Raw genomic sequence first — 16427 nt, 5'->3', positions numbered from 1 at the left:
CACGCCAAAATGGTATAATTAAAAATGTCAGCTCAGCATGCAAAAAATAACACCTCACCCAACCCGAGATTACAAAAAAAGGAGACGATACGGGTCTCGAGAAAATGACTTTTTTTTTTAACAAGCTTTGGATATTTTTTTCACTACTTAATAAAAAAGAACTTAGACATATTTGGTGTCTATGAACTCTTAAAGGAGGGGGCAGGAATTAGCACAGCTTAATGTAGGCCCCCCATGACTGTGCTTGGTCATAGGCATCTTTTAAAAAATTGGGCCAGGAGAATATGATTGAGTGGAAGGGGGAGCATAGGGAGGGACTTTAGTGGGGGGGGGGCGTGGGTATAAAGGGAAAAGTGCGGGAAAAGAGTCACTTGCTATCGGGAAGCCAGAGTGAAGAGAGAGGGCAGCCCCCCCACCCACACACACACAACAGCTTTGAGGATTACCTATGGAGTCGGTGGATGATCTGGTGGGGTGCTTGAGAGACGTTGCCAGGTCCAAAAGGGGAGGATGGCTCGAAGAGCAGCTTGCTTCGCTGCTGGGAAATGCAGGAGTGCAGGACACTGGCAGCAGGCGCACCAGGCGGACGAGGCCCCCGCAGAGACTTTTGCCGGAGGTGAGCAAGCGTGACAGGCGCAGGCTTAGGAGCCCTTCCAGGGACCCTGCGGAGGCCAGGTGCAGCTGTGCGGCGTCCCCCCGCTGTGCCCCCTCCGGCAGGAACCCACCTCGCCGGCCGGCAGGCGTGGGTCGTCGGAACGCAGTGGTGGAGAGAGCCGCACCGGAAGCGAGGGCCGCACCGGAAGTTAGGCCTGCAGCACCATGGCAGGTCGCATTGCGGGCCCGAGGCGCTGCTGGGAGAGGAGCAGACTCCCGGAGCAGCACGGCTACAGCGCCGTTAGGCAGGCGCAGGCCTGGAGCGGCTGACACTGCGCAAGACGGCGTCGGAGCGGTGGATACCGGTAGCGCGGCCACAGGCTCGGGGCCTGGTACAAGGAACACGGGCATAAGGACTTCGGCAGGCACGGTGCTGCAGGGGACTACCCGGCAGCAGGGCTCTGATGACCAACAATGGATGGGAGGTGCGGCGGGCAGTGGGGCCCCACTGCCTGGCAGACAGAGGACATGGGAGATGGACAGGGATTCACGGCCTGCAGAGCAGGTACGGTCCAGATCCAGGATGAGGTCGGTGGGGCGAAGCACTACAGACGCCCCGGTCCCCCCTGGTGACGTGGAGGCCAGGGGCGCGGGCCAGGAGCAGCACAGTGGCGCTGAAGACTTGTTTTCTGACAATGATCGTCATGTGGACAGGGAGCGTCGGGATTCGGGATGTACGGCTGGCAGGGACACAGCACCTGCGCTGCTCGGTGAGTATGAATCCATGTCTAGTCTGTTGCCCATGGGGTTTTATCAGCTGAGGTTAGAGGTAATCAGGCGTCGAGTGGGAGGGCGATGGAGTTAGGAGTTTCTAGTGGGTAGGTTGAGCCTGGGCTGCGGGACGTCTTGGTTAGCATGTCACAACTTTTGAGTAGATTGGAGAGCGGGGCAGCGAGCGGGGCAGTGGCATCACCTGTTGGGGCATGGCTCCTGGGGTCAGGGTTTGGGTCACAACCGGTACCCGAACCATTTAAACCAGTAGTGAGTGGGCAGTCGCCGGCGGCTTCCGGTGTATCCGTATCCGTGCAAACGGAAAAGTATAAAGGGGACGCAGTGAAGTTGGATGATAGGGCTAAAGGTGAGGTGTATGTATGTTTTGAAGGGCCGTTAGGGCCACATTTGAAAAGGAGGTCAAAGAAAAGATTTGGCAGGACGATTATGTGGAGATTTTTTTCCCTACTCCACTTGGAGAAATTTAATCTGGACAAGGGAAAAAAGGACGACAGTAAGAAGGAGGAGGAGGAAAAGAGGAGGTGGCGGCTGATTCCACAAACGTTTGTCAATTGGTTGCAAGCATTTGCAATCCTAGCGAGTGTAATAGGTGAGAAGTCTCCTGAAAATTGTTCCGGCATATTTTGTTATCTTGATGCGATTGGAGAAGCGCACCGTACTTATGGAGGGCAGGCTTGGTTGCGCTATGATGAACAGTTTAGGCAGAGGAAGACGGTCAGGCCTGAGATATGGTGGAACCAAAAAGACGTCAGACTTTGGTTAAAAGTGATGGCGCCAGTCAGGTACGGGCAGTCCTTTCACGGGAGCAGGGGGCAGCGGGACCCAGCAGGCAGGTCATGGGAGTAGTGGTCAGGGGTCACAGGGAGCAAAGGAGAAATCAGGAACGTGCTGGCAATTCAACGAGGGCCAGTGCAAATGCGGGAATACCTGCAAGTTTAAGCACGTGTGCTCCCACTGCAATGGAAGTTCACATGGGGCCTCCAAATGCTTTAAGAAAACAAGAGGTAAGCCGGCAATGGGTGCCGGTCAAGGGGGAGACGCCGGTGAGGCTTTAAAAGATGTCCCCCTTTCTAAGTAGGTACCCTGATCAGGAGAAGGCTGGGGTCATTAGCAGGGGCTTTGCTGAAGGTTTTCATATTCCCCCTAACCACGTAGTTCCTGTTTCGGTTAAGAATTTGAGGTCGGCTGCATTACATGCAGCAGTGGTCAGTGACAAGTTGAAAAAGGAGGTGGAATTAGGGAGAATGGCTGGTCCCTTTTCATGTTTACCTGTTGAAGGGATGATTGTCTCCCCGTTGGGGGTGGTCCCAAAAAAGGAACCGAATAAATTTTGTTTAATTCAGCATTTGTCGTACCCGAAGGGGTTGTCTGTTAATGACGGAATTTCTCAAGAGTTATGTTCCGTGGTCTATATGTCATTTGACATGGCGGTGCACTGGGTGCGCAATTACGTCATGGGAGCTTTGTTGGCAAAGACGGATGTTGAATCGGCTTATAGATTACTTCCGATTCACCCGGACAGTATTCCGTTGTTGGGATGTTTTTGGAATGGCGGTTATTATTTAGATAGATGTTTGCCGAAGGGTTGTGCCATTTCATGTTCCTTGATCGAGATGTTTAGTACCTTTTTAGAATGGGTGGTCAGGGATGTGGCTGGTGTCCTGTCCATCATTCATTACTTGGATGATTTTTTGTTTCTAGGCCCTCCAGATTCTAGTGTGTATAGAAATACTTTGGCCACCATGGAATGGGTGGCGGGGCTTTTTGGTGTACCCTTGGCTAAGGAAAAAACTGAGGGCCCTTGCACTGTTTTAAGTTTTCTGGGTATACTGATAGACTTAGAGAAAATAGAATGTCGGTTGTCAGAGGATAAACCGTTGTCCCTAAAACAGGAGGTTGATCGAATTGTCAGGCTTAAAAAAAAGTAACTTTGAAAGAGTTGCAGTCTTTGCTCGGCCATTTGAATTTTGCGTGTAGGATCATGCCCATGGGCCGAATTTTTTGCCGTAGGTTGTCCAGTGCGATGGCGGTGGTGTGGTCTGCGCACCATTTTATTCAATTGCGACAAGAGCATAAGGATGATTTGTTGGTTTGGCAGCGTTTTTTGGTGCAGTACAACGGTCGCTCTCTGATACAACAGCAGATGGTGAATTAGTTTGATTGCGAGATTTACACGGACGCAGCAGGCAACGTTGGTTACGGGGCCCATTGTGCGGGGCGGTGGAGCATCGGAACGTGGCCTGACTGGTGGCATAAGAAGGGTCTCACAAAAAATCTCGCTTTGTTGGAATTGTTTCCCATTGTGGTGGCAGTTTTAATTTGGGGTGATGTGTTTGCGAATCGCAGAGTTAGGTTTCTTTGCGACAATATGAGTGTGGTGTCGGTGATCAACACTCTTTCAGCGTCCTCTCCTTCAGTGATAAAGTTGGTGAGAGAACTTGTTTTACAATGTCTGGAGATCAATGCATGGATTTCAGCGGTGCATGTACCTGGCGTACAAAATTCTATAGCAGATGCCTTATCTCGTTTATAGTGGGAGGGTTTTCAGGAGCTGGCACCAGAAGCGGAAGCATCAGGAGTGGTATGGCCTTTGCACTTGTGGCTAATTCTTACGGAGGAGCAGGACGGTTGATTCGGGCCTCAGTTACGAGTCAGACCTGGGCGTCATATGAAGCATCATGGAATATTTGGGTTGGGTGTTACAGTGGGGTACGTTGGGGTCGGAGGACGACAAGTTGTTAGCTGTTTTGTGTTTGGTTGGCGGGGCGTCAGATTTAGGTTGGTCTATTTCTAAGGTGAACAAATTTGTGGCCGGTCTAGCTTTTGGTTTCAAGCTGGAAGGCTCGGCGGATGTGACAAATAATTTTTTGGTGAGGCAAGCGTTAAAAGGCTTTCGGAGAGGTAATAGGAGCGTTGATGGGTGCCGGCCTATATCGTTCACTGTGCTTGAATGTTTGGGCGGAACATTGGAGGGCATTTGCTGCTCTTATTTGAAACGGTATTGTTTCGTTTGGCTTTTTCTTTGGCCTTTTTTGGGGCTCTACGATCAGGTGAATTGGTGTCCCGTAGCAGAGTTAGTGCTGGTGGTTTATTGGCACAGGACATCGATTTTTGGACTGGCGGCATTGTTTTCTGGATCCGGCATTCTAAGACGGATCAGGCTGGTGCAGGAAAACGGGTAGTGTTGGGCATAGTTGCTGGGTCGTTGATGTGCCCGGAACAGTGTTTAAAGGCATATTGGAGTTTGTCGTTCAGTCGGGCGGGCCCATTGTTGTGCCATCAGGACCGGACTTTTCTGTCTTGTTTTCAGTTTATTGCGATTCTTCATAAGGGTTTAAGGGAGTTGGGTTTTTCGCGGGATGCATTTGGGTCGCATTCGTTCAGGATCGGGGCAGCGTCAGAGGCCAATAGCCTCGGCCTGGGGTCGGAAGTGATCAAGCACATTGGACGCTGTAGCTCGGGCCATTATTTGTCTTATGTACGGCATTAATTGCGTTAGCTTTGTGTTATGTTGGTCGTTATTTCACGATTACTGTTGTTATATATTTCAGGTCAGGATCCATACCTTGCCTGGATTTTTGGACATTCGTTTGTCTATTGGGGCCGGACGGTAGGCAGTTAGGTTTTAGTAGGGAGCAGGTTGTTGTTTGTTGGCTCGGTTTTCGTGGAATGGTTTGGAGCAGGGCGATTTCTTATTTTTCATGAGCTTCCCGTTTGGACAGAACACCCAATATCTTGTTGGTTCATTTGGGGGGGCAACGATTTAGGCTCCAAACCGGTTAGAGAATTGATAAGGGACATTTGTTTTGACTTTCTCCGGTTGTGGGCGTCATTCCCGGGGGTGTTAACGATCTGGTCAGATATCGTTCCTCGACAGAAGTGAGGTGCGCGCGATCATTTAAGGGGATCAATAGGGCTAGGGTGAAGTTGAACAGGGCAGTTGCAAAGTTTGTTTCCAGGAACGGGGTTATAAGTGTTAGGCATTTTGAGTTGGAATCGGGTGTTGGTAATTTTTGGAGAGAAGATGGGGTTACTTGAATGAGATTGGCATTGATTTGTGGGCCCTTTCAATACAAGAAGGAATTGAGAGAGCAGTGGTGGCGTTGGGGCACTCACGAGCCTGAGGTGTTCAGGGCTGTGAGTGTTTTGGCGGGGGGTGGGGTTCTTGGAGTTGATGCTGATTCAGCGGGAAAGGAATTTTAAGTAAAATTCCGGACAGTTAAAATGGTGTTTGTTGATCTGGCATTTTGGTTACGGGCTCTGGATGGGGTTTTTACCCTGGGAGCTGGTGGTGGTTATTTTTTCCCGGAACGGGATTTATGGTGCCCTCGAGCTGGTGGTACGGCTGAGGGTAAATTGAGGTGTTTAAGTTCTTTGTGGTTTTTGCCAAAATGTTTTAAGCCATAATTTTTCCCAGTGGGCTCCAAGAACCCTCCCCTCGAATTTTGCATAAATTGCATATTAATGCTTAAAGTAAATGTTTGTTATTGTTTTGTTAATAAACTGGCCACTGTGGCCAAAATTATCCAAAAGAATTATTGTGTCTCGTTTTTATTTAAAGTATGATGTTTTGTGTGCACAGGTTAGTGGGTGGTGGATGTTATGGGTAATAAGTAGCCATATTGGCCATACACGGTCATGACCTGGAGAATCATAGTGGCAGGTCAGTTTTAGCATTTGGTGAACATGGTAAAAAAACAATCAAAAAACAGTTGTGGAATTGCACTTTTTTTGCAATTTCACCGCACTTGGAATTTTATTCCCATTTTTGACCAATGGCGTTGTTCAAAAGTACAACTTGTCCTGCAAAAAGCAAGCCCTCACATGGCCATATAAAAAAGTTATGGCTCTGGGAAGAAGGGGAGCGAAAAACAGAAACTCAAAAACGAAAAAAGGGAACCATCTTGAAGGGGTTAATGATGCCTATGATATTATGTCAGGCAGCCTGCCCAGCACTATATGAGTGGACCCCACAAGTACAGATGCCCCAGTTCACCCAACCAACAAAAAAGGGCCTGGCTGAATCCTACAAAAATCCTGCAAAAATGTGCAATAAAAGATGAAAAAAATGAAAAATAATGTATATGATGAATGCATTAAATGAGGTATTGGTTGCATCACACGTACCCATTTGACTGGCATTCTATTCAAGCCTCATTTGTGTGCAATTATTAATAGGCAGCCACCCCTTCCATCCTGTGGATGTATTTTAATGCACACCTGAAACACCCTGCTTCTTTGTGTAGCATCATAAGAATGTCTCAAGAAATCAGCAAATGTATCAGGAAAGAATTTTGGACTTGTACAAGTCTGGCTCATCCTTGGGTACTGTTTCAAGTTACCTGAAGGTGCCTTGTTATCTGTACAAACAATTATACGTAAGTACAAACAAGATGGGAATGTCCAGCCGTCATGCTGCTCAGGAAGGAGACAGGTTCTGTGTCCCAGAGATGAACATACTTTGGTCTCACATGTGCATATCAACCCAAGGACAAAAGCAAAAGACCTTAAGAATATGATGGCAGAACCTGGTAAGATTGTGTCGATATCCACATTGAAACGAGTACTGTGTCAATATTGACTAAAAGGTTACTATGAAAGGAAGAAGCCATTACTCCAAAAGAAATATAAAAAAGACAAATTAATGTTTTCAAATGCACACAGGAACAAAGACCTCAATTTTTTTAGGAGATATGTCCTGTGGTCTGATGAAACTAAAATTGAACTTGTTGAGTATCGTTTAAAATTGAAAAGAAGCGTCATCAGTAACACCCAGTCCCTAAATTGAAGTAGAACTATACAATTGCAATTGATTGAAGACAACTGGAGTGACAGTACTGGAGAGCTAGTGACAGAATCTACTGAGCATAAGTCAGAATTGTAATCCGGCTCTTGCTCAGTAGAGCAGAGACTAGCCTAGCCCTTGAAATTGATGTGACTGATGACGCTTTGTTTCATGGAGTGGACAGAGGCTGCGTCAGTGACCACATCCTCTGCCCCCTGGTGATGCTTCGTTTGACTATTCCAGCATGCACTGAGATTCTCAAATGAAGCTTTATCAGTGATAGTAGTAAAAAAATCAGAGCAGTTAGAGTAGAGAGGGAACAGATGGACATTTTTATGAAAGTGCATTAGAAAACTGAATCCAGTAGAATATTACATTAAAGAAATAGGCATTTAGGATTTAAAGTAGGTTGTGCTTTTAGTCCACCCCTGTAGTATCTTGAATTATTAATAATGAAATAAGACCAGTGTGCCTTTAGGATCCAAAATGGCTGCGTTTTAAGGGGTCAAAGAAACAGTTTGTGCTACAGGACTTGGTCAGGCCCTCATGCACTTTCTTTTTCTTTTTTTTAACAAATACCTATGTTAATTGATTATTTTTTGTCCGGGTGAGGGCAGAGGCACTGTTGTGACGTGGTTGATGCCATTGGTCAGTCGAGCATAACCACAGATGTTCTATGTTGAAGAAATTGGTTCATGCTGTTTAAAAAGAAAAAAAAAAAAAAAAAGCTTTCATTCTGTATTAACATACAAAAGCCACACTCGGTTAACGCTGCCAAAAAATGCTGCACAGTTGACTATGTCACAACAGGACCATCCAGCCTTCCCCTTATTATTTGTCTCCCAATTAATGGTGTTGTCCTTTCTACATTTAGTTTGTTAATTCATTCGGCTGTGTCTGAATGGAGGACTTGTCTTCAGAAAATTCAACTTAAAGATGCAATTCACAGTATTACGTAAGAAAGACTTTTATGCTAATCACATTTTTTTAATTATTATTATTATTATTATTATTATTCTTTTTTATAGCGCCATTTATTCCATGGCGCTTTACATGTGAAATACGGGGCAAATATAGACAAATACATTAAACATGAGCAAAAACAAGGCACACAGGTACATAAGGAGGGAGGACCCTGCCCGCGAGGGCTCACAGTCTGCAGGGGATGGATGATGATACACTAGGAGAGGGCAGAGCTGGTTGTGCAGCGGTTCAGTAGGTTCAGGATCACTGCAGGCTGTAGGCTTGTCAGAAGAGGTGAGTCTTCAGGTTCTTTTTGAAAGTTTCTATGGTAGGCGAGAGTCTGATGTGCTGGGGTAGAGAGTTCCAGAGTATGGGGGAAGCACGGGAGAAGTCTTGGATGCGGTTGTGGGAAGAAGAGATGAGAGGGGAGTAGAGAAGGAGGTCTTGAGAGGATCGGAGGTTGCGTGTTGGTAGGTACCGGGAGATCATGTCACAGATGTATGGAGGAGATAGGTTGTGGATGGCTTTGTAGGTCATTGTGAGGGTTTTGAACTGGAGTCTCTGGGCGATAGGAAGCCAGTGAAGGGCTTGGCATAGGGGAGAGGCTGGGGAATAGCGGGGAGACAGGTAGATTAGTCGAGCAGCAGAGTGTAGGATGGATTGGAGTGGTGCCAGAGTGCTAGAGGGGAGTCCAGAGAGTAGGAGGTTGCAGTAGTCGAGGCGGGAGATAAGGGCATGCACTAGTGTTTTTGTGGTGTCACGGTCAAGGAATGTGCGGATCCGGGAAATGTTTTTGAGTTTGAGGCGGCAGGAGGAGGCAAGGGCTTGGATATGTGGCTTGAAAGAGAGGGCAGAGTCGAGGATCACCCCGAGGCACCGGGCGTGTGGGACTGGGGAAAGTGAGCAGCCATTGACATTGATGGATAGGTCTGGTGGATTGGTAGAGTGAGATGGGGGAAAGATGATGAACTCTGTTTTGTCCATGTTCAGTTGTAGAAAGCGAGCAGAAAAGAAGGCTGAAATAACAGACAGACAGTGCGGGATTTTGGTAAGTAAGGAGGTGAGGTCAGGTCCGGATAGGTAGATCTGCGTGTCATCAGCATAGAGATGGTACTGCATACTGTGGGATTCTATGAGCTGTCCCAGATTGAAGGTGTAGATGGAGAAGAGTAGGGGTCCTAGAACAGAGCCTTGAGGAACACCGACTGACAAGGGGCGAGGTGAGGAGGTGGTGTGGCGGAGGGAGACACTGAATGTCCGATCTGTCAGATATGATGAGATCCAGGAAAGGGCCAAGTCTGTGATGCCAAGAGATGAGAGGATTTGTAGCAGAAGGGAGTGGTCCACAGTGTCAAAGGCAGAAGACAGGTCCAGGAGAAGGAGGACAGAGTAGTGTCGCTTGTTCCTGGCAGTTAGTAGGTCATTGGTGACTTTAGTTAGGGCAGTTTCAGTTGAGTGATGGGAATGGAAGCCAGATTGTAATCGATCAAAGAGGGAGCAGGAGGAGAGGTGAGAGGACAGTTCAAGATGGATGTGTTGCTCCAGCAATTTGGAGGCATAAGGAAGAAGAGATATCGGGCGATAGCTAGACACAGAGGATGGGTCGAGGGAGGGCTTTTTGAGGATGGGTGTGATCTTGACATGTTTGAAGGATGAGGGGAAGACACCTGTTGTGAGTGAGAGGTTGAAGAGGTGCGTTAGGGTTGGGATGAAGACCGTGGAAAGGTTAGGGATGAGGTGGGATGGGAGCGGGTCGAGCGTGCAGGTGGTGAGGTGTGATCTTGACAGGAGGGTGGAGAGCTGATCTTCTGTCATGGAAGAGAAGCTGGTTTTGAAGGAGCAGGGGTGAGCAGCTAAGAGGGGCAGTGGGCGCAGTGGGCCAAAGCTTTCTCTGATCGTATCGATCTTCTGTTTAAAGAAAGAGGCAAAGTCTTCAGCAGAAATGAGAGGGGAGGGAGGGGGTGCAGGGGGACGGAGTAGAGAATTGAAAGTGTTGAAAAGCTGTTTAGGGTTGTGAGACAGGGAGGATATGAGAGATGAGAAGTAAGTTTGTTTTGCAGCAGTGAGCGCGGACTTGAAGCTGGCGAGGGACTCCTTGTATGCGGTGAAGTGGTCAGCAGAGCGGGATCGCTTCCATCTTCGCTCAGCGATCCTGGAAGCCCGTCTCAGTTCTTTAGTCAGGCTGGTCAGCCAGGGCTGCCTGTTGACTGTACGAGTTTTGCTATGCATGAGCGGGGCGGCCGAATTGAGTGTTGCTGTTATTGTGGCGTTATAAAAAGCAGCAGCATCTGTGTCATGAAGGGAGGCTATGTCGGTAAGAGGGAGAAGGGACTCAGAGAGTGATTGTAAGTTGAGATGTTTGAGATTTCTGCGAGGGAGTTCGTGGAGTGGGGGTTGCACACTAGGAGAGGAGAGGGAAGAGAATGTCAGTAGGTTGTGGTCAGACAGGGGGAGGGGTGAGTTAGTGAGATTAGTAAGGGAGCAGAGGCGGGTGAAGACGAGGTCCAGCGTGTGGCCATCTTTGTGAGTGGCCTCAGAGGACCATTGAGTGAGGCCAAAGGAAGCAGTTAGTGATAAAAGTTTAGAGGCAGCTGAGGTGGAAGTGTCAATCGGGATTTTGAAATCACCCATGATGATAGTGGGGATGTCAACAGAGAGGAAATGAAGTAGCCATGTGGTGAAGTGGTCGAGAAAGGTGGAGATGGCTAGTTCTGGGGGGCGGTAGATGACAGCCAGCTGGAGGTTGGAGGGGGAATAGATGCGGATGGAGTGCACCTCAAATGAGGGAAGAGTAGCGGAGGGTGGTAGCGGGATTGGAGTGAAGGAGCAGGTGTCGGACAGGAGCAAGCCAACTCCTCCACCACGTTTGTTGGTGGAGCGAGAGGTGTGAGAGAGGTGGAGACCTCCGTAGGAAAGCGCAGCTGGAGAGGCTGAGTCAGAGGGGGTGAGCCAGGTTTCCGTGATGCCAAGGAAGGAGAGTTTGTTGGTGATGAAGAGGTCATGGATAAATGGCAGTTTGTTGCAGACGCAGCGTGCGTTCCATAGTGCTTCAGGTAAGGGGACCGGGGGAGTGGGGGCTGGATGAATGGGTATGAGGTTGTCATGGTTGGGAAAACGTGCGGAGGATCGAGGTAAGGGGTTAGAAATGAGCGTGGGGATGTGTTGAGGTGGGCCGGGATTTGGGGATACATCACCGGCAATGAGGAGTAGCAGACGGAGCGTTAGAAGGTGGGAGCAGGATAGGACATGATGTGGCCGTGTGTGTCTGGAGAAAAAGGATTGTATGTGGAGGAACAGTTCCGAGGAGAAGGTGAGATGGCTGGGGAGGATTGAGGAAGAAATGACTAGTTCCTTACAAGGTGGAGGGATTGCAGGAGATTGTAAGAAGGAAAGTAGTATGGGGGTGAATGAGAAAAGAAACCGAAACATTGTAGTGGTTTGGTGTTCTGTTACCTTCCAGTCAATTCCAGTCCAATTCAGTCTAATTCAAATTCATAATTAAAAAGATGGAAGTTAAAAGATGAATGCAGCAGACTGCGTCTGTAGCAGACACCTGCATGTGAATATATCCCCAGTTAAGGGCAATCAGGTGTGAATGAGGAGGTGGCTGGGTATGGGAGACCAGATGTAGGGAGTTAGGCAGAGGTCATAAAGAGAGGGGGGGGGGGGGGTTTGGAGTGACCACTCAGAGAGATGCCAGAATAACACAATGAGATACATGACACAGGTCATGGACACAGGCTGATAGGTAAGAAAGCATACTAAAAAGGATTATATGTGTTGCACCAAGACACTCAGATCCAGGGAAGGCATAGAAAATTCAAGGCAATATACAGAGACATTCAGGAGCCAGGGAGAGCTGGGGAAAGGTCAATGCATACCATGGAAATTCAATGCAATAAACAGAAACATTCAGGAGCCAGGGAGAGCTGGGGAAAGGTCAATGCATACCATGGAAATTCAATGCAATAAACAGAAACATTCAGGAGCCAGGGAGAGCTGGGGAAAGGTCAATGCATACCATGGAAATTCAATGCAATAAACAGAAACATTCAGGAGCCAGGGAGAGCTGGGGAAAGGTCAATGCATACCATGGAAATTCAATGCAATAAACAGAAACATTCAGGAGCCAGGGAGAGCTGGGGAAAGGTCAATGCATACCATGGAAATTCAATGCAATAAACAGAAACATTCAGGAGCCAGGGAGAGCTGGGGAAAGGTCAATGCATACCTGTGGGAAGAGGAGAACAGCTTGATTAGATGGTACAGATGATGATAATATTGTAGTAGTGATGAGTAGCCAAATGCATTCTAGAATTCAGTCTAATTCAAATTCATAATTAAAAAGATGTAATTTAAAAGATGGAAGTTAAAAGATGAAATGCAGCAGACTGCATGATATTATCTTAAGAAATCATATTAGTTAAAGGGAGACCTCCAGTAGAATTGACTATTATTGGTTCATGCATAGCCTTGCTCTGCTCATCATGTCACTGTTCCTTGAGAGCTGTTCTCTGCTACACAAATGACCACTGTGGGCTTACACTTCACTGGGTATGTAGGATGCGGGTTTAATGTTTAAGGTTAAGCTCCTACCATGAGTTTTTAATGATGCGCATTTTTGCTGCAAAAAAAAAAAAAGTGGCATCTTACCGTTGTAGCAAAGAGGATGGTATTTATAGAGGTCTCCTGCCAACTCTGCATATTTTTTTTATGCTGCATAAAGTGACCTGCATTGTGTTCTTGAACTCCGCAACTTGTCAATTTCTCTTGCCAATGCACTGAATTTTATGTGCGGATTTTTCCCATATAATTGCATTAGATGTTTAATCCCTTAATGACCGCCAATACGTCTTTTAACAGACCTGAGATATAAGAGAATAGCCTCCCTATACAGGTGACAATCCAGCAGCTGTCAGCTGTACACTATAGCTGGCACCTTGCTGCATTAGCGATGATCAGTGTTTGCACCGACCAAATCTGTTTAACCCCTTAGATGCTGCTGTCAATAAATACTACATGATATAAATGGTTAACAGAGTGTAGGGGCTTCCTATTTATCAAAATTGGTGCTCTCAGATCATGATTGTGTGGTCTTGATGCTTACAATGGCAATTCAGAAGGTTCAGAAGTTAGAGGCATTTAAATACACATTTTAATTTCTGTCATGCCACTTTACGTTAATTCCTGAAAGTCCCATGAAGGGTTAATAAACTACCTGACAACAGTTTTCAATATATCAGGGGGTGCTATTTTAAAATGGTATAACTTTTGGGGGTTTCCCAATATATAGGACCCCTAAAGGCACTTCAAACATGGATAGGTCCCTAAAAAAATTAATTTAGTACATTTCCTTGAAAAATGAAAAATTACTGCTACATTTTTAAACCTCCTAAAATGCTAAAAAAAATTAAAGAACATTTTACAAATGGTGCTGATGTAAAGTAGACATGAGAGAAATGTTATTTATTCATGCTTTGCTGTGGTATGACTATCTGGATTAAAGAGATAATCATTCAAAGTTTGAAAATTGCTAATTTTTTTAAATTTTTCTCAAATTTCTGATATTTTTTATAAATAAACACAACACCTATTGACCTAAATTTACCATTATCACAAAATATGATGTGTCACGAATAGTGTTGAGCGATACCTTCCGATATCGGAAAGTATCGGTATCGGATTGGATCGGCCGATATTCAAAAAATATCGGATATCGCCGATACCGATACCCGATACCAATGCAAGTCAATGGGACCAAAATATCGAATTAAAATAAACCCTTTCTTTCCTTGTAGGTTCATTCTACATGAAGAAAAACAACTAAGAATAATGTAGGATGTATTGGGGGAGGTGGCTGAGACATTAAAGGCATATAGGTTTAGCCCAATCAAATAGAATAGCAGGAATTTTCTTTTTTTTTTTAAGACGTTCGGAGTTACAAAGATATTGACTATGTTAAGATTTTTTTTTTATTTTGTCAGATATTGATGTTTCACTACTTCCGTGCCCTTCACCTTCTTTTTTACTTCTCCCACACATTCTTCTTCATCATCCTCAGCAGCAGCATCTTTGACATCAACTTCTTCACCTTATTCAATTTCTTCTTCATCGTCTACCTATTATTTTTTTGTTACATTCTTCATATTCTTTTTATGAAACTATTATTCTTCTTCATATTCTACTTCTTCATCATATTCTTATTTGTGACAGGCATTCCTGTAGTTGTTATCTATAACAGTTTGAAGATTACACCTTCCGTTCTCCCTGTCACAAAAGAGTTACAACAGGATTTGTCTGCGTTCAGTTAGGTGTTGTGAATTCTGCTCTTGGGCTCCCTCCGGTGGTTGTTAGTGGTAGTGCAGTGGTCTCTGGATTGTAAGCAGGGCAGGTGTTTCTGCTTATTGCAGCTCTATTAGGTATTTAGGGTTTTAGGATCCTTCAATCCCTGCCAGTTGTCCATTGTATCTTGGAGGGATTGCATCTCTGTGTGGCTCCACTTGCCCTGCTGATATTTCTGCTAAGATAAGTGTCTTGTTTTTTGTTCTCTGCAGCACGCATGTAGTGTGCTTTTATGTGCAGTGCAATCTATTGTGTTTTTGTCCAGCTAGACTTTGGATTTTTCTGTCATGCTGGATTCTTTGGAGATGCAGATATACATCCTATGTCTTTAGTTAGATGTAGTATATAGTATATTCTGCTGTGGATTTTTCTAGTGTTTTAATACTGACCGCTTAGAACTCTGTCCTATCCTTTTCTATTATAGCTAGAAGTGCCTGTTTTGCTAAACTCTGTCTTTTCTGCCTGTGTACGTATTTCCTCTTAAACTCACAGTCAATATTTGTGGGGGGCTGCCTATCCTTTGGGGCTCTGCTCTGAGGCAAGATAGGATTTCCCATTTCCATCTTTAGGGGTATTTAGTCCTCCGGCTGTGTCGAGGTGTCTAGTCCATGTTCGGTACATCCCACGGCTACTTCTAGTTGCGGTGTCAGTATTAGGATTGCGGTCAGTACAGATACCACCTACTCCAGAGATAGTCTCATGCGGCTCCAGGGTCACCGGATCATAACAGTACAACTGGCCAACAATGAGTTAAATGCATCTCAGAAGAAGGGAAGAAAAGTGCTGAGCCATTTTTTTTTCTGCAGTCTGTTTTGTCTTTCCTTCCCTCTTTTCCTCTGGGTGACTGAAGAGCTGTGTGCTAGCATGGATGTTCAGGAATTAGTTTCTCGTGTAGATCAACTGGCTGCTAGGGTACAGGGTATTTCCGATTATATTGTTCAGACTCCGGTTTTAGAGCCTAGGATTCCTAATCCTGATTTATTTTTTGGGGACAGGTCTAAATTTTTGAGTTTTAAAAATAACTGTAAACTGTTTTTTGCTCTGAAACCTCGTTCTTCTGGTGATCCCATTCAGCAGGTGAAAATTGTCATCTCCCTGCTGCGTGGCGATCCTCAGGATTGGGCATTTTCCCTGGAATCTGGGAATCCTGCCTTGCTTAATGTAGAAGCTTTTTTTCAGGCTCTAGGGTTATTGTATGATGAACCAAATTCTGTGGATCATGCTGAGAAGACCTTGTTGACCCTGTTTCAGGGTCAAGAAGCGGCAGAATTGTATTGTCAGAAATTTAGAAAATGGTCTGTACTGACTAAGTGGAATGAGGATGCTTTGGCGGCAATTTTCAGAAAGGGTCTTTCTGAATCTGTTAAAGATGTTATGGTGGGGTTTCCCACGCCTATTGGTCTGAGCGATTCTATGTCTCTGGCCATTCAGATTGATCGGCGCCTGCGTGAGTGCAGAGCTGTGCGCGCTGTGGCGTTGTCCTCAGAGCAGACACCTGAGCCTATGCAGTGCGATAGGATTCTGTCTGGAGCGGAACAACGGGGATTCAGACGTCAGAATGGGTTGTGTTTTTACTGTGGTGATGCTTCTCATGTCATTTCGGTCTGCCCTAAGCGTACTAAGAGGATCGCTAGTTCAGTTACCATTGGTACTGTACAACCTCAATTTCTGCTATCTGTGACATTGATCTGCTCATTGTCGTCATTTTCTGTCATTGCGTTTGTAGATTCTGGCGCCGCTTTGAACTTAATGGACTTTGAATTTGCTAGACGTTGTGGTTTTCCGTTGCAGTCTTTGGAGAACCCTATTCCTTTAAGGGGCATTGATGCTACACCTTTGGCTAAAAATAAATCCCAGTTTGGGACACAGGTGACCATGTGCTTTGCGCCAGCCCATCGGGAGGATTGTCGCGTTCTGGTGTTGCATAATTTGCATGATGCTATTGTGCTGG

General features: G+C 46.1%; 1 protein-coding gene across 5 annotated transcripts in view; it reads left to right on the top strand.

Moving 5' to 3' along the window:
• The window catches only part of LOC143764762 (C-Jun-amino-terminal kinase-interacting protein 4-like), a 951487-nt gene that overhangs the window by 804546 nt on the left and 130514 nt on the right, over positions 1 to 16427 (top strand). For 3 of the 5 annotated variants that reach the window (XM_077250696.1, XM_077250698.1, XM_077250699.1), the window contains one exon: positions 8046 to 8126. The exons of the other annotated variants lie outside the window; for them this stretch is intronic. In XM_077250696.1, the coding sequence (XP_077106811.1) occupies positions 8046 to 8126 (81 nt within the window). The remainder of the gene's footprint in view (positions 1 to 8045; positions 8127 to 16427) is intronic. 5 annotated transcript variants of the gene reach the window in all.

Source organism: Ranitomeya variabilis, chromosome 4 (genome assembly GCF_051348905.1).
Source record: "Ranitomeya variabilis isolate aRanVar5 chromosome 4, aRanVar5.hap1, whole genome shotgun sequence".
NCBI classification, from domain to species: Eukaryota; Metazoa; Chordata; class Amphibia; order Anura; family Dendrobatidae; genus Ranitomeya; species Ranitomeya variabilis.
This window is presented reverse-complemented; position numbering and strand designations above follow the sequence as displayed.